Here is a 17,986-nt window from a genome sequence, read left to right on the forward strand (position 1 = left end):
GCAGAACCCCCATATTGGCTCCCTGACTGGTAGGCTGAGGGCTTTCATGGTGGGAAAGGCCAAATGGAAGCCATTAGAGCTGCTTCTACCTAGAAAAATAGTAAATCAAAAACAATATTGCATACCTGGAGGAATTGAGGAGATTAGTGCCACTATCAAGGACTTGAGAGATGCAGGGGAGGTGATTTGGATTCCCCCAACATTCCCATTAAACTCTCCTGTTTGGCCTGTGCAGAAGACAGATGGATCTTGGAGAATGACAGTGGATTATCATAAGCTTAACCAAGTGGTGACTCCAATTGTAGCTGCAGTACCAGATGTAGTTTCATTGCTTGAGCAAATTACCACATCTCCTAGTATCCAGTATGCAGACATTGACTTGGCAAATGCCATTTTCTCCATTCCCGTCCATAAGGCCCACCAGAAGCAATTTTCCTTCATCTGGCAAGGCCAGCAATATACCTTTACTGTCCTACCTCAGGGGTATATCGACTCTCTGGGTTTGTGTCATAATCTTATTCTTGTGATGGTTAATACTGAGTGTCAACTTGATTGGATTGAAGTATACAAAATATTGATCTTGGGTGTGTCTGTGAGGGTGTTGCCAAAAGAGATTAACATTTGAGTCAGTGGGCTGGGGAAGGCAGACCCACCCTTAATCTAGTGGGAGCCATCTAATCAGCTGCCAGCGAATATAAAGCAGGCAGAAAAATGTGAACAGGTGAGACTGGCCTAGCCTCCTAGCCTACATCTTTCTCCCATACTGGATGCTTCCTGCCCTCGGACATCGGATTCCAAAGTTCTTCAGTTCTGAGACTTGGACTGGGTCTCCTTGTTGCTCAAACTTGCAGACAGCCTGTTGTGGGATCTTGTGATTGTGTAAGTTAATACTTAATAAACTCCTATATATATGTGTAGGAGTTTATTAAGTTTATATATATATATATATATATATATATATATATATATATATATCCTGTTAGTTCTGTCTAGAGAACCTCAAGTTTATATTATCAATATTACCAATATTTTGGGGGAGATGTAGCAATGGATTTTTTCAATACTTGTGACTTTTCTGTTTTTAAAAATGTTTAAGAAAATCAATTATATTAAATATGTGATTGTATTTTGAAATGCTTAATAGGGTTTGTTGGTGTTAAATAAGGAAACTTCACTTGTTTAATTTATTAGCTAAGTTGTAAAGAAAATAAGTGCCTTGAGTTTCAAGGCTGAAAATAGCTTGTAACAGTTACAGTTTAAAAAACTTTGGGCCGGGTGCGGTGGCTCAAGCCTGTAATCCCAGCACTTTGGGAGGCCAAGACGGGCGGATCACGAGGTCAGGAGATCGAGACCATCCTGGCTAACACGGTGAAACCCCGTCTCTACTAAAAAATACAAAAATCTAGCCGGGCGAGGTGGCGGGCACCTGTAGTCCCAGCTGCTCCGGAGGCTGAGGCAGGAGAATGGCGTAAACCCGGGAGGCGGAGCTTGCAGTGAGCTGAGATCCGGCCACTGCACTCCAGCCTGGGCAACAGAGCAAGACTCCGTCTCAAAAAAAAAAAAAAAAAAAACCAAAAAAAAAAACCAAAAAAAAAAACTTTGGATTACTTTAAACGTTAGTTACTAAGTACCCGTTTCTACACGGATAACCCCTCCTTATACACTAAATAATAAATTAGCAAGTGTTACTGAGGGCATGTCGACATGAACACTTCAAGTTGCCTCTAAACAAATTAGCAAGAGGCAGGGCAAGCAGCATTTAGTTGGGGCAGTTAGAAAAGTAGTCAAAGATACGCAATGAACAAAGAACAAAAGCAAAGAGTGACTTAGCTATAGGCAACCTGTTTATTTACAATAAAAGCATTGTGTTGGCAAACTAGATCCCTGAAGCTAGATGCTCCACAAAGATGAGGATTTCGTGTATTTTACCCATTGTGGTGGCTCCGCTGTGTTTTCACTGCCTGCTCCACAGTGTGCATTCACATCATTTTTGTTGAACGAATAAAGGTGGGTTTCAAAGGACCACTTGCTTCAGAACTACCCAGAGTCCCTTAAAATGCGGATTTACGGGATTCTTCTGGGTGCAGATTTACGGGATTCTTCTGGGGGACTGCATCCCGAGGGGTGTGGGAACCTGCATTTTTTTTACAGCCTCTCTTTCACATGATATACAGTCTGAGAACTACTGAAGTTCAACCTCTTAACCTTGCTAGAGAGAAGACTAAATGGTTTGCTCAGGGTCCTATGGCTAATGACGCTGAAAGTAGACCCCAAGCTGTCAGTCTCGAAAACTTCATTGCTTTGTTTATTTCCTCTAGCTTTCAACGTGTAGGAAGAGGGAAATAATTCAGCTTTCAGGTTTTGCTGTCATTTGCTCCTGATAGATGGTTGATTAAAAAATCCATTTGTCATGGTTTCAGTATCACTTCTTCTCCAGCATTATTTCATACTGCATTTCCCCATCGTTTTCCAGACTAGTCCCTATTTTTTTATTTTCCAATAAAATTATTTTTGAACTGCCTGTCAATGTCTGTGAACTTCTAATGTTTTCTTATTTCGCTTAAGTAGAGCTGTGAGAAAGCGTTTATTCCACCTAAGTAGGGCCTTCAGACTCTTAACCTGTTTTTCTAGGAAGACTCTTCTGGGTCTTCAGTGGTGGAAGCCATTCTGTTACACCGCTGTGTTTGCTTAGGAAATACCATATTCCTATGCAAGCTTGACAGTGAAACGATTGGAAGAAGCAGTCTTCACCCGTGTAACAGCTTCCTCAAAAGAGCATCATCCAAAGGCACGATTTCACAGCGCTCCTGCAAAGCTTGCTTTGTTTCCCCAATTTCTAGGGCATGTCGGACATGCCAAACCTAGATAAACGATTTGAAGGAGTTGAGGTCATTTTTCAGGATCTGTGACCGACAAGATTTTTTTTTTTTTTGTAGAGTAATGTAACATTGGGCAATGTCTAAGGAGTAATGGAGCCTCAGTTTCCTTAGTTATTCCTGTTCTCTTCCGTTCACCTGTTTGCACTTTGCATATGAGGAGATAATTAGTAGTCAGTTGATTAGAGAGCAATTTCAACATTTTTCAATATGCTTAATATAAAGCAATAAAGCAGGCGGCTGAAATAACTAAAACAACAGCAGTTTACAGAGCGCGGTTTGATCAGAGATGCTCACTTTATTTTAATCAGGACGACTGGTCTTAATTTCATTTTTTAAGTTGTTAACACTAAAACTCTTTAGAAGAGTTCCCTAATTTGAAGAAAAATTCAGCCGGCTGCTTTCTTGGGCGCACTGGTCAACCCTGGCGATTTCACTCGGGGAAGCACTGAAACCAGCCACTCCATGCAGGATGGCCAGGGAAGCTGGGCGTGTGTCCCCGGTGCCCAGCCCTAGACCTCCTCCGCCCTCTTCTCCCCCACGCGGAAGAGAACGCGGTGCTGCGCCCAGGAGGGCAGGTCTGGCCTCCAGAGCTGGGGCAGGGGCGGCTGGCGTGACGGAGTGGCCATGGTTCCTGAGCGAGCAGGGAGGGGCTCGGCAGGTGAGCGCACCCGGCACCTTTGCGTCCAAGGCGCGGCGATCTCCGCTCATCCAGGCCGCATCTCGGCGCTGCTTTTTTCCGTCCCGACCTAGGCACCGCGGGTTCTACTGACCCCAGCCAACTAGGGGAATCCGTGACGGGCGCCGAGGCTTGCGGGGTGGGGGTGGCGGGAGACAGAGCCCAGGGAGAACCGCCGGGGCGACGCGGCGGGTACCTTTCTGGGTCCTCCCAGGGATGCCGACCAGAGAGCGAGCTTAGGGTCCGGGTCCAAGGCAGGCGTTGCGTAGGGAGCCCTGAGACCCCCTGAGTCCGAGATTGGTGTCCGTCAGGGCAGGCTGCACGGACTTCCGAGGGTCCCGCGCGCTGGGACACGCCCTCATCCTGGGGGACGACCGGGTGGCCCCAGGCACCGCCTCCCGTTCCCGCCCCGCGCCCCGCAGCGCTTAGGCTTCGGCACTCTGGGGGCCGAGTCCCAGTGCAGCTCCAGCCGACCCCCGGGACGCAGACAAGGGCAGGCGCGCGGTGAGGACTGCGGCCGGCCGCGTAGCCGCGCTCCAGTCCAGGGGGCCATCTCTTGGGCTGCGCACCCTCCGGAACTGCGTCAGGATCCTCCACGAGCCTCCCACTCTCTTCTGCCCGCTTGCGAACATGTGGCCCTTCAAGCCTGGTGCCCCGCTGCCCGCACTCCTCCTGCTGGCGCTGACTTTGTCCCCGCCCGGAGCCCACGGGAGGCCGCGGGGGCGCAGGGGAGCGCACGTCACGAATGAGGAGCCCAAGCCGTTACTTTTCCTCCCCGCGGCCGGGGCCGGCCGGACTCCCAGCGGCTCCCGGAGCGCAGGTAGGATGTCCCCGTCCCGCCCCATCCTTTGCCCTGCACCTGGGGCTCCGTGGATTCCCCTAGGAGCTGGGTGAGGCACTCGCTTTGGGAAGCTTGAGATTAGTACAGCAGAGAACAGAGCATCTCTGCAGATTCCCAGCTCTCAGAAAGAGGTCGTAAGCGTATTAGATTTACCACGGTTGAGAGTTAAGTAAAGAAATCCGGCTGGCAATGGGACCAGCCTTCTATGTCCCCTCCCAGGTGTGGGAGGCCTTTTTGGAAATAAACTGGTAAAGCAGCCCAAAGACATGGGTTTCAGTCCCACCGGCCTAGGCGTGGTGGACAGGTTAGGTCCCTGTCAGCGCCTCATTTCTGGGTTTTCCGGGGTTTTGAGAATTAACTAAGATTGCTGTTCGTAGACACCTGACGGTGCCAGGAATGCCCAGTTCCCTTCCCCTTCACGCTGGCCACAGCGAGTGGCTGAGGATGCGCCAGTTTCAGCAGGTGGCAGCTTATGTTACTGGAACCTTTCCTAGATCATTTTAGAAGGGCCCAAGACGCAGCCGGCTGCTCCCAAATCAACTTTGGACAAGTCGGGTTCCTGCTACTTAGGTGCCCAAGGGGAGTGGAAGGAATGAGAGAGGAAAAAGTCACGCTCTAGAGGGTCATGAGACACCCACGGGCAGAGAAGAGCTCTTGTGAATGCAGGGAAAACGGAAAAGGCCTTGGAAAAGGAGGTCCGAGGGGGCGGCCGGGCATTTGGGCAGCGCTGAAGGGAGGAGGGCAGGACACGCAGGGAAGGAAGATGGGGACAGAAGCGAGAAGCTCCTGACACGTTTCTGTTCACACCCAGCAACAGTAAAGCAAGGTGAAGCTGCCGGCGAGACTGGGACAGAAGGGCCCCTCTGCAGGGACATTTGGTGGCCTCCATCAGGCTTGGGAAGAGGAGAGGGCCTAGGGTGGCCTGGGGATGCCCCGCAGCCAGTGGCTGGCCATGGGAGCACAGCTCCTGATCCCTTCTCCTCAGGCTTCATGGCTAAGAAAGCAAACAACGGCTTCTTAGTATCATTTTTTTCCACAGTAGTTATGATATAAATATATACTTACTCACTCCACAAACTTTCTTCGAGTTCCTGTCTGTCACCATGCAGAGGGCGGAGGCCACCCAGAGGAGCAGACAGCAGTGTCTGTGCTCTCCTGCACACTTGGGTGTGGAGGGAGGGGCTGGTGCACACCTGCACTGAGTGAGCAGGGTGTCCTGCCCCGGGGAGGGGATGGAGAAGGTGGGAAGCTGAGGTGGGCTGCCCAGCTGGTGTGTGGACAACCCCGGCAGAGCCTCTCAGTCCAGCCGGCCACTGGGGAGCCCTCAGGAGGGGGAAGGCACAGGGTCAGTGTCCGCAGCACGGCCATGCAACAATGGTGCACACGGATCATGCACTTCGACTTAAAATTATTGTTAGCCTGAAATATTTATCTCAGAGAATAAAATGTGACTTTGGAATGTGAAAGATCTGGGAGAAAGGCTCTCAAAGCACAGAAAGGTCGAGGGCACACATTCATTCAGACCTGTTTCATTCAACAGATCTTTTCTCTTTGATTCAGACAGTGAGGACTTACCGAAGTGAGTTACAAGGGATAAAACAATATTTTATTTATTTATTTATTTATTTATTTATTTATTTATTTATTTATTTTGAGATGGAGTTTCGCTCTTGTCACCCAGGCTGGAGTGCAGTGGTGTGATCTGGGCTCACTGCAACCTCTGCCTCCCAGGTTCAAGCCATTCTCCTGTCTCAGCCTCCCAAGTATTACAGGTGCACCACCACGCCCGGCTAATTTTTATTTTTCTTTTTTTGTAGTTTTAGTAGAGAAGGGATTTCACGATGTTGCGCTAGGCTGGTCTCAAACTCCTGACCTCAGGTGATCTGCCCACCTCGGTCTCCCAAAGTGCTGGAATTACAGGCGTGAGCCACTGTGCCTGGCCAAAAATATTTTATTAAAAGTTAAAAGTGGGCCGGGCGCGGTGGCTCAAGCCTGTAATCCCAGCACTTTGGGAGGCCGAGACGGGCGGATCACGAGGTCAGGAGATCGAGTCCATCCTGGCTAACCCGGTGAAACCCCGTCTCTACTAAAAAATACAAAAAACTAGCCGGGCGAGGTGGCGGGCGCCTGTAGTCCCAGCTACTGGGGAGGCTGAGGCAGGAGAATGGCGGGAACCCGGGAGGCGGAGCTTGCAATGAGCTGAGATCCGGCCACTGCACTCCAGCCTGGGCGACAGAGCGAGACTCCGTCTCAAAAAAAAAAAAAAAAAAAGTTAAAAGTGGCAACCATCTGAAGTTTTAAACAACAATATAGTCAGACGGAAAGTGCCCTGTGGGCACCCTCAAAGACATTGCTTTCTGTGACTGTAGTTGTGTAAGTTTTTGATTGCTATACTACATTCACAAGGGGAGAAAAGGGTGGCTCATAACATCTGTATCTGAGTCTGTGAATGGAGTACTTGCACATGGATCAGGGACAAACAAGGACATGAGAATATAGAGGGCAAGGGTCTATCTGGATGTTCTCAAGGGGCGCACTCAGCAGGTGGCAGGGGTTATCGTTCATTCAGGAGGAAAATGTCTCGCAGGTCCGGGAGGTCAAGGACTCTCATCCCTGTCAGATGTGCCTGGAATGATGGCTCCATATTTCTGTAGTGACATAATAAGCACCATCGCCCAGACCTAATGTACCTGTTCTAGGTTCAGAAATCTTTGCTGCTCCTGCAGTTGCGCTGTCTGCCTTTTTCTGTAGGCCTGGCAACTTCCCTAAATGCAGATGTGAGCTGGAGGTGGGGGGATCATTTCCAGGGAGAGGGAGTAGTAACTAGGAAACCTTGAGGCAGGAGGGGCCAGACAGCATGCCATGAGGATTGCGGAGAGTGGGGGACTGGAGGAGATGTGTTAGGTTCCCAGGAACACTCCTGATTCACCGTCCTTGGTCCTCCTTCCTTCTCACAGCCCACTTGTTCATGCATGTATCCGTCGCGTCATTTAGCCATTTAACACACAGCTGTGGTCGCTGTGATGAGCAACATTGTTGACAATTGTGCTTGAGGAGCACAATTCAGTTCGTAATTCCTGCCTCCGATGTCTCTCGAATCTGGGTCTTCCTTTTTAGTGTCCTTCCCACCACTCTAGTTCAGACCCTCTTGAGAGCTTTATGGTGACCTTCTACATCATCTCCAGTTCTATTAGTGCCCCTGACAGTGTGTCCTATTGGGATAAGAATTCCCAGTAACCTTCACTCCTGCTCTCTCATTCCTGTTTCCCTCCTCCCTTTGTCTTTGGTCACTGCGCCACCAGCAGAATGGCACAAACAAGGGACCAAACCTCAAACTCTGCCAAAGGAAAGAAACATCAGAACACTCATCCACTGAAAGAAAAACAGAGTCAGAAGGCTGAGAACAGGGCCGTGGTGGGAGTAGAGAGGAGGTTCAGAGTTTTTGACAGAAAGGAAATTGGCTTGAGGTGTGAGAGGTAGCAGTGTAAGGGGACTGTTAGCAAGTATTGATGTATGTGACGTTTCCTTTGCTACCGCTGCCTTTTCAAGGTATTTCATGTTTACCTTATTTCTACAGGCTTTCTGGGGTCAGATTTGTGTTGTTGTGGTTGCTGTTGCTGTTTTAATATAAAACCTCGCTGATGTGGAGCTTAAGGAGAGCATGTGAAGGAGTTTTGATGAGGTTATGCTGGACAATGGCAAATGAATGTGCTTAATAAGTAGCATGGGGCTGGTCTCTTCCCGGTCATAAATCTGCTGTGAGTTCTCTTGATTTTCCAAGAAGGTCCTGGCTTCCTTGGAAAGAAAGGCAGATATATACATTATATATATATATATAGTAGAGACAGGGTTTTGCCATGTTGGCCAGGCTTGTCTTGAACTCCTGACCTCAAGTGATCCACCTGCCTCGGCCTCCCAAAGTGCTGGGATTACAGGAGTGAGCCACTGCATCAGGCCCCATTATGAACATTTTATACTTCTTCTTCTTCTTCTTCTTTTTTTTTTTTTTTGAGACAGTCTCACTCTGGTTGCCCAGGCTGGAGTGAAATGGTTCGATCTCAGCTCACTACAGCCTCAACCTCCCAACTTAGCCTCACAAGTAGCTGGGACTACAGGCACATGCCACCACACCCAGTAATTTTTTGTGTGTTTTTAGTAGAGATGGGTTTTGCTACATTGCACAGGCTGGTCTCAAACTCCTGACCTCAAATGATCTGCAGTCCTTGGCCTTCCAGAGTGCTAGAATTACAGGCGTGAGCTACCACCACGGCCAACATTTTATATTTCTGTTAATATTTTACAATCTGAATATATGAGTCTTCAACTTTGCTTAACTTCTACAGAATCCGTAATTACTACTCATCTTATGTATGTGTCTACTCACACTTGGTAGGCTCTGTTTTCTCTGTAAACATAAGGCAAATTATATAAGCCAACTGTTAAAAAAAGTCTTATCTTTATTATGCAATGATTACATGTGAGAAAACCGGAAAACAAAAACGCCAAAAAATTGAAACCCCAAAAGGTGATTATTTCTGGCTGATAGATTTGTAAAAAGTTTATCGACAGTATCAGATTGGCTATTGATCATTTCCATGAGACAGAAAGCACTGGTTCCAGGCTTGCTGTGGAATTGGGAAGGAGTGGATCTCTGAGTTCCAGGTGCCTTGTCTGCGCCACAGGGAAGACCCCATCATGAGGCTTCTCGTGAAGATGTAACAACAGGGGAGATATGTGGAGCACCTGACCAGGCTCCTGGCCTAGGAGCTGCAGGCAGGCAGCTTCTTACTCTCTCCAAGCACCACCCGGGCGTCAGCCATGGTGAACCTGAAAAGACGGATATCATCATGACTGCTTCAGAGCTTGGTTATATTTGTTTATAGGAGATTTTCTATCGCCAGCAGATATGCCTGATGCTAAGAAAGGAAAAACAACAAGTTACACATTGAGTTTGGAATACTGTTTGTGTAACTTTTTCTTATAACTATCTTTTGTGATTTCTAACAGATTTGAAAATAAAGTCTCTAATAGATTTAAAAACAAAGTAGGGCAGGGGTCATACTCTGAACTTTAAGTCAAAAGAATAAAAATTAATTACTACATTAAAGAATTTCTCATTACTACTGTATTAATTGATGAAATGTTCAAATAGCCACACCTTAAAGAATTCTTTATAGATATAGCAAAAATAAAAGATACTTCACAAGAAAGAAAGGAAATGTAACACATAGGTTAGGTTATGTGGACAATGAGCAATAAACCTGCTTATCTCGTTTGTTGATGAATTAAATTTTGGTTCAGTTGTATTACTGTATCATTCCTGTTGAGAGTTTTATCCATCCAGTCTTCTAAACCCACATATATTCCATTCTTAAGAAAAATATTTCTTATAAATGCTTTTTCTGTTTTACTGTCTAATCCAATATTTTACATTACTTTGGTAAAATCTTTAACATATGGTAATCAGGTAGTAATTACACATTTCAAAAACATTCATAATAAGGTATTTTGAAATATACTGCAAAACTCTTGTTGCATAAAGAATTTCATTGCCTCATCTAGGAAACAACACGCTATATTTAGAAAAAGTTAGTTTAAAATTGTTATGGAAGATTAGAAGGAGAGATAAAAGCTTTCTTGTAGCCAATTTTTGCATCATTTCCAGCGTATATAAAGTATATATGACTAGATCACCATTCCATGCAGGATCGACCACCATGCTTGTTTTAAAATATACCTGGGAATTGTTTTAATCAGAGATAGTGAGACACAGACGCCTGGAAATGACTATCATAAAGGAAGAAGTTTGTCTTCATGTGTCCCTAAAGACAGGAGCACAGCGAACCACACAAGGCCACAGGGGAAGCACCAGGGCGGGTCATGAGGAAGGAGGAATGGGGAAAAAGTGGGCAAGAGGTTGTACTGTGATTTCCCCAGGAAAGCCAAGGCATGGCAGGGTAAGCGGGCTTAGGGTTGGCTGGTGTGAATGATTTCAGTGGGCTCTGGCACTAAAGGCTGCTGCTAGTCATCGGGTACCTGGCCCTGGAGTGATTAGGGTGGAGGAATGTTGGCCCAGAGTTAGAGAGCCCAGTAGACGAAGTGGTGAAGGTGTGGGTTTTGCATTGGCTGCTTTGTAAATGAAAGGTGAGCTTGCACTGTTTCTTTACCTTGTCCTTTAAATTTATATATGAATTATCTGCTGACTATCTCAGCTACAGAATCTCGATCTTGACCCTTTCCTACCTAAACCTGTGTCCTGTGTCTGTGAGTTTACTCTCTCTAGGAAAGCTACCCTAGGAGGGGCATTCTCTCCAGGGTCAGCAAGTCCCCAAGATGTCAAAGCATTGGAAATACAGAAAATAAAAATTCATGGTTAATACAGCTCACAGGGCAAAATCCGATATCCTCTGCCAGCTTCATCTGTGTTCCAGCCCTCCATCGCCTCTTCCTGCCCATGATCCCACCTGGACTCCAGTTGACTCCAGTGGGCATTTGTCGGCCTTCATCTTACTTGGCCTGTTCAATGCTTTGCTGCAGTTGACCCGTCTCTTCCTCTTTAAATGATTCCTGATTCCACAGTTATTCTTGCTTTGTTCTCTTCTTCTCTGACCATTCCTTCTTTCTCTCTCCAAACATCTCTTCTTCAGCCTTTAAGTGTTTATGTACCCCAAGGTTCCATGCTTATCAATGGATTTTTCACAAAATCCATGGAAGATTCCAAAAGGTATCTTCTTCCTTTTTCTTTACCTTGTCCTTTAAATTAGTATATTCATTATCTGGTGAATATCTCAGCTACAGAATCTCAAACTTGACCCTTTTCTACCTAAACCTGTGTTCTGCCTTCAAACCTGCTCTCTGTCCTTTATTTCTGGTCAAAGTAAAGGCAAGTTTTTTATTGTTAGAGATTGTGTTTCTAGGGTGGTAAATTTATTGCTGGATTAACAGCCCTCTGGAGTTTCCCAGTCGCTTAGTTTGTTGATAAGTCTTCTCACTGCCTAATCCAAGAATATTATTAGGGCTAGATCCTGTGTTTTCTGCAAGTACTAATCTACTGTCATTTGGTTGTCGTGCCTAATAACTGATTACACATAAAAATCTTGTCACTTTGTGAAATGTGGTACATCTATTTGTTTTTGAAATGTTTTAGCTTTTTTTTTTTTTTTGTGACAGAGCTTCACTCTTGTTGCCCAGGCTGGAGTGCAATGGTGCGATCTCGGCTCACCACAACCTCCACCTCCCGGGTTCAAGTGATTCCCATTCCCCTGCCTCAGCGTCCCGAGTAGCTGGGATTACAGGCATGTGCCACCATGCCCAGCTAATTTTTGTATTTTTAGTGGAGATGGGGTTTCTCCATGTTGGTCAGGCTGGTTTTGAACTCCTGACCTCAGGTGATCTGCCCACCTCGGCCTCCCAAAGTGCTGAGATTGCAGGCATGAGCCACCGCACCCGGCCCTGTTTTAGCATTTTTATAAGAATCTTGTTTATCTTTTAAAGTGTCTATGGAAATGATCATTTTAAATCTGGAAGAGGGATTAACTAGATTAAACTAGAAACTGAATAAATCATTTTCATGAGATCAGTCTTCAGATGAAATTGCTAAAATTTAAATTAAACATGAATTGTTCTGTGGTTTACAACAAGAAAATAATCTACTTTATAACATGACTTTGTATTTTTTCAAGTTTTCTGGGCTCATTTAATATTCTGTCCTTTTGTGAATATGCAATCTAATGGTAGAATTTTATCATAATATTGCATAATATAAGAGGACTTCAAAAGGACTTTAGAGATTATTTAGCTTGTCTACCTGAATTTACAAAAAAACCCCAAGGCATCTTTGGAGGTCTGGCTGGACACAGAACTTTACTTTTGCTGAGAAAGCAAAGCATGACTGTCCAGTCCTAAGAGAGGACATAGGACACGGTTGAGTATAGAGTCTGATTCGATATGACTATGTGTTTGAAGTCAGATCATTTAAAATAAATTTTAGGCAGTTCTTATAATCAGTGAAATGTTACAGATGCTGCATCTTCCAATTTTTTTTTTTTTTTAGAAATGGAGTGTCACTCTGTGGGCAGTGGCACGATCAGAGCTCACTGCAGCTTCTAACTCCTGGGCTCAAGGGATCCTTCTGCCTCAGCCTCCCAAGTAGCTTGGACCACAGTCATGCACCACCATGCTCAGCTCATTTTAAAAGTTTTTGTAGAGATAGAGTCTCACTATGTTGTACAGGCTGGTCTCGAACTTCTGGCTTCAAGTGATTTTTCCACCTCCCAAAGTGTTGGGATGACATTGTGCCCAGCCACCAAAACATATCCTATTAAGCACCGTAGTCCAATTTTAGAAATAATGTAAGCACCAGATGTATAAAAATCAAGGTGCTCACTTACACCATACACATTTTTCCTTGCTCTGTCAGCTTCGAGGGACTAGAAGCAGCCACACTGTAGTCAGCAGGAGCGCACCAAATGCCCTGATCTTGGTCTCTAATGCCATTCTCCAGCAAAAGAACCGGGGTTCATTGGGGAAATCCCTAAAACCAAGACTAGGACGGAAAATAATAAGAAATGAGCCTAGAGTATCTGGTAATGCCAGAAAGTTTTTAAAAGTGATAAAAAATACAAAGCAATAAAAATAACAACAGAAACTTACCAATGACAGAGTCAAAGGAACACAGGAGCCAACTAAAACATTTCGTAATGGCCAGAGTCAGAGCCATCTGAGATACAAAATAAAGCAAGTAGTATTAGATTATAACACAAAATATAAATTATTCATCAGTCATTGCTTGTGTAAATAAATGATTGAGTAAATAAATAACTGGAGGAGAAGAGACAAACCTCTCATGCAGAAGAATTCTAAATAATGCATGTAGATCCTATGTCCTCAAAGAAGGGACGCATAACTCCCCTGTCCTCAAGTGTGGGCTGAGCATAGTGACCTCCTTCTGAGAAGTACAGTGTGGGGCAGGGGGAGGGGAGCGGGGAAGGAGTAGCTTTGCAGTAAGAATCCTGACACACAGGGACTCAGCCAGGAGGTCAAGGTCAACATCAGCAAAAGTAAATTACACTAAAAGTGGGCACTCTTCACAGGATGTGACGAAAATGGCATTTTCCCTTGGTGGTCTTCCTCCCTAAAACCCATAATCTCAGTTTAATTACAAGGAAAACATCAGGCAAATCTCAAATGAGGGACATTCTATAACATACCTGACCAAGACTCCTCCAAATGCTCAAAGTTACCAAAACAGGGAAATTTTGAGAGACTCACAGCCAAGAGACGCTTAAGGAGACATAATGACTAAGTGTAATGTGGAATCCTGGGACAAAAAAAGGACATCAAGGAAAAGTGAAGGAAATCTGAAAGGAGTGTGCACTTTAGTGAGTAAGAATGTATCAGTATTGGCTCACTAATTGCAAGAAATGTGCCATACTAATGTAATGTTAATAATAGGAGACACCAGGGCAGGGCATATGGGAATGCTTTGTATTACATAATTTTTCTGTGCATCTAAAACTGCTCAATAATAAAAGCTTATTTTAAAAATTTTATCTCACTCTTGAAGGTGGTTGACATCTTCCAAAACATTGGGTTTTAGTTTTTGGATGTAAATACTGCCTTTTAAAGCTATCTGTCACAGAAAGAATAATTATAAATAAATAATAATTTTTTTTTTTCAAAAGCTACTTAGAAAATAAGGGAAAAAAAAAAAATCTAGGCCGGGCGCTGTGGCTCAAGCCTGTAATCCCAGCACTTTGGGAGGCCGAGACGGGCGGATCACGAGGTCAGGAGATCGAGACCATCCTCACGGCAAAACCCCGTCTCTACTAAAAAATACAAAAAACTAGCCGGGCAAGGTGGCGGGCGCCTGTAGTCCCAGCTACTCGGGAGGCTGAGGCAGGAGAATGGCATGAACCCGGGAGGCGGAGCTTGCAGTGAACTGAGATCCGGCCACTGCACTCCAGCCTGGGTGACAGAGCAAGACTCCTTCTCAAAAAAAAAAAAAAAAAAAAAAGAAAAAAAATCTAAATTAACACTACTACAAAAACTTTAAGTAATATAAATAACCTGGAGTGAGTGATGTTTTAAAAATATTTCTGGTGGGGCAAAGTGGCTCACACCTGAAATCTCAACTTGTTGGGAGGCTGAGGCAGGAGGATCTCTTGAGGCCAGGAGTTCAGGACCAGCTTGGGCAACAAAGTAAGTCCCCTTCTCTACAAAAAGTTTTTTTAAAAAAATGAATTAACCAGGCATGGTGGCATGCCTGTAGTCCCAGCTACTTGGGAGGCTGAGGCAGGAGGATTGCTTAAGCCCAGCAGTTTGAAGCTGCAGTGAGCTATGATTGTACCACTGCACTCCAGCTGTGGTGACAGGGCAAGACTCTGTCTCTAAAAAAAATAAATAAAAATACGTATTTTCTATTTTCAGAAGTTTTTCAGTCAGGATATTCTTTGTAGGTGGGTCTTTACAACTTGCATTGGCTAAATGGACTAGCTGATTTCTTTCACAGGAGGTTGTAATAAAACCTCACATTACAGAATATATTTATTTATGTAAAAGTTATTCCCCACTGAAATTTTGTAAATAAGTCATGTTTTTTGATGTCTTGGTTAAATCATTTTAAAACATTTTGAGCAAATTATTGTGAAAATAATTCACTTTTATAATGCAAATAATTCCAATTTATTTGTTTAGTGAATTCAGATTTCATACATTAGGAGTTTGTGTTCCCCTTCCCCAAAATATGTTGAGGATCTAGTTCCCCAGTGCCTCAGAGTATGGCCTTCTTGGGAAATAGGGTCATTGCAGATGTAATTAGTTATGATGAGGTCATACTGGAGTAGAATTGGCCCCTTTTCAGTATAACTGATGTCTTAGTAAGATGACGGCCATGGGAAGATAGAGAGACACAGGAGAACTCCATGTGACAATGAAGGCAGAGATTGGAGTGGACCATCGACAAGCCAAAGAATGCCAAGGATCACTGGCAGCCACCAGAGCTGGAACAGGCAAGGAAGGATCCTTCCCTCAAAACTTCAGAGAAAGCATGGCCCTGCTCACATCTTGATTTCAGACTTCTTGCCTCCAGAACTGTGAGACAGTAAGTCTCTGTTGATATAAGATGTAGAACTTTGTTATGGTGGCCCTAGGAAACAAATACACAGTATATGGTCTTTTCTGAAGGCAGAATTCATCTGTACTTATTCCATATGTAAAGTTTGAGAAAGTGCTTGCAACTACTCAACTCTGTCTCTGCAGCTCAAAAGTGCCACACAAAATTATACCAATGGGAGTCTATCCAACATACTGTGTTCCAGTAAAATAAAAGTCTGACTCTGTAAATCTGGGCTTGATTTGCATTTCTAACATGCTCCCAGAAGATGCTGACACTGCTAGTCTGTAGAACGTAGCAAAAACTTAGAAGATAATAAGCAACCAATTTGAGTTTACTTTTATATCCTCTGCGTAATTTGCAGCCTAAATGGCATGTAGGTCTCATTAAACCACCTGGCTAATGTGTGTGTCGAAAAGAGAGTTACACACATACATCCCTCTATTTAAATATCTTAAAGTGTAACAGAAGAAGCATGATATAAAAACATGTATTTACCAATATTTATACGTTTACAAGTATATACTGGTACAGATGTTATGTAACTACATAAAGAAAGAAGAAGACACACATTTTATGGCAGTTTATTTTTAAATGCTTTTAATTTAGTATTTTTATGTATTTATTTATTTATTTTTGAGATGGAGTCTCACTCTGTCACTCAGGCTGGAGTGCAGTGGTGCGACCTGGGCTCACTGCAACCTCCGCCTCCCTGGTTCAAGAGATTATCCTGCCTCGGCCTCTCAAGTAACTGGGATTGCATATGCCACCATGCTCGACTAATTTTTGTACTTTTAATAGAGAAGGGATTTCACCATGTTGGCCAGGCTGGTCTCAAACTGCTGACCTCAAGTGATCCACCTGCTTCAGCCTCCCAAAGTGCTGAGATTACAGACGTGAGCCACCATGCCTGGACAATTTAGTATTAAAAAAATATATATTTCTTAAACATATTTAAAAGTCAGCTTTAATATATTTAAAAGGTTATACTAGAGTCGGCCCTTTTTCAGTACAACTGGTATTGTTAATAAGATGACAGCCATGGGAAGATACAGAGACACAGGAGAACTTCATGTGACGATGAAGGCAGAGGTTGAAGTAGCTTTTTCTACTATTATATATTTAATATAGTATAGCTTTTTCTGCTATATATTTTAAAAATCTGAATTTGTCATATTGAAATTAAAATTGAATTTTTCTCCAAAAACAGTTCTCATCTATAATTCTGTCAGTACTGCTGTAATAAAGGTAATCGTTCTTATTTTTGAAATGGGAACTAGTTATACAATGATTAGATTGATTAGTAATGAGATTAGTAGTGTCTTGTCTTTAAAATAAATAACTGAAAGAACTGTACAGCAAACATTTTGATTTAAGTACCTAATGTAATGCTAGATTGAAACATAAAGTAGTGTTCCATAGTACCTCACAAAGGACTGAGGATCAATTAACAAGGCTTGTCAACAGTAAGTCATATCAGAACAAATTATCTTTATGGAAGATAGTCAAATTATATGCAGGTAGAAGCAAACAATAAACATTTTCATTTATTTTGTTTTCTGGTTGTACTGTATTGTTTAAATTATTTCACATGATCATGGCTCATTTTTAAACAAGAATATAAGAATAAGAGATAAGTATGCCAACATATATATGTACATATGTATGCAAATCTATTTCTTTAAAAGATTTTGTAAACTTACAATTGAGGAGAGCAGCAGATGGCAACTGTTTTAGTAAATAAAAACTAGAAACTTTTACAAATTGGATGAATGAGATAGTCATTTATTCAAATTTTTCCAAGATAATGATCATGCATTACCTAGAGACCTGTTTGATTTTAACCCTCCCAAATAATGTAATCTTTTATATAATCATAGTTATGTATCACAGAAATGAAGCATACATTTTATTTTGTTTTTTAATTGGCAAATAATGGGTACATAGTGATGTTTCTTTTTTTTTTTTTTTTTTTTTTTGAGACGGAGTCTCGCTCTGTCGCCCAGGCTGGAGTGCAGTGGCGCGATCTCAGCTCACTGCAAGCTCCGCCTCCCGGGTTCACGCCATTCTCCTGCCTCAGCGTCCCGAGTAGCTGGGACTACAGGCGCCCGCCACCTCGCCCGGCTAGTTTTTTGTATTTTTTAGTAGAGACGGGGTTTTACCGTGTTAGCCAGGATGGTCTCCATCTCCTGACCTCGTGATCCGCCCGCCACGGCCTCCCAAAGTGCTGGGATTACAGGCGTGAGCCACCGCGCCCGGCCAACATAGTGATGTTTCAATCTCTATAATGCACAGTGATCTGATCAGGGTCATTAGCATATCCATCTCAAACAATTGTCATTTCTTTGTGTTGGGAACATTCAATATCCTCCTTCTAGCTACTTGAAATTGTATAGTGTATTATGGTTTACTGTAGTCATCCTGCAGTGCTATAGAACACTAGCACTTCTTCCTCCCATCTAGTTGTCATTTGAAGC

The 17,986-nt window shown here is 43.8% G+C and overlaps 1 protein-coding gene across 1 annotated transcript in view; it reads left to right on the top strand.

Moving 5' to 3' along the window:
- The first annotated feature begins 3,978 nt into the window (after positions 1-3,978).
- Positions 3,979-17,986, top strand: part of ALKAL1 (ALK and LTK ligand 1) — a 29,203-nt gene continuing 15,195 nt past the window's right edge. Inside the window, exon 1 of the mRNA XM_050801814.1 lies at positions 3,979-4,375. Coding sequence (XP_050657771.1) covers positions 4,186-4,375 — 190 coding nt within the window. The 5' untranslated portion in view covers positions 3,979-4,185. The remainder of the gene's footprint in view (positions 4,376-17,986) is intronic.

This window comes from Macaca thibetana, chromosome 8 (genome assembly GCF_024542745.1).
Source record: "Macaca thibetana thibetana isolate TM-01 chromosome 8, ASM2454274v1, whole genome shotgun sequence".
NCBI classification, from domain to species: domain Eukaryota; kingdom Metazoa; phylum Chordata; class Mammalia; order Primates; family Cercopithecidae; genus Macaca; species Macaca thibetana.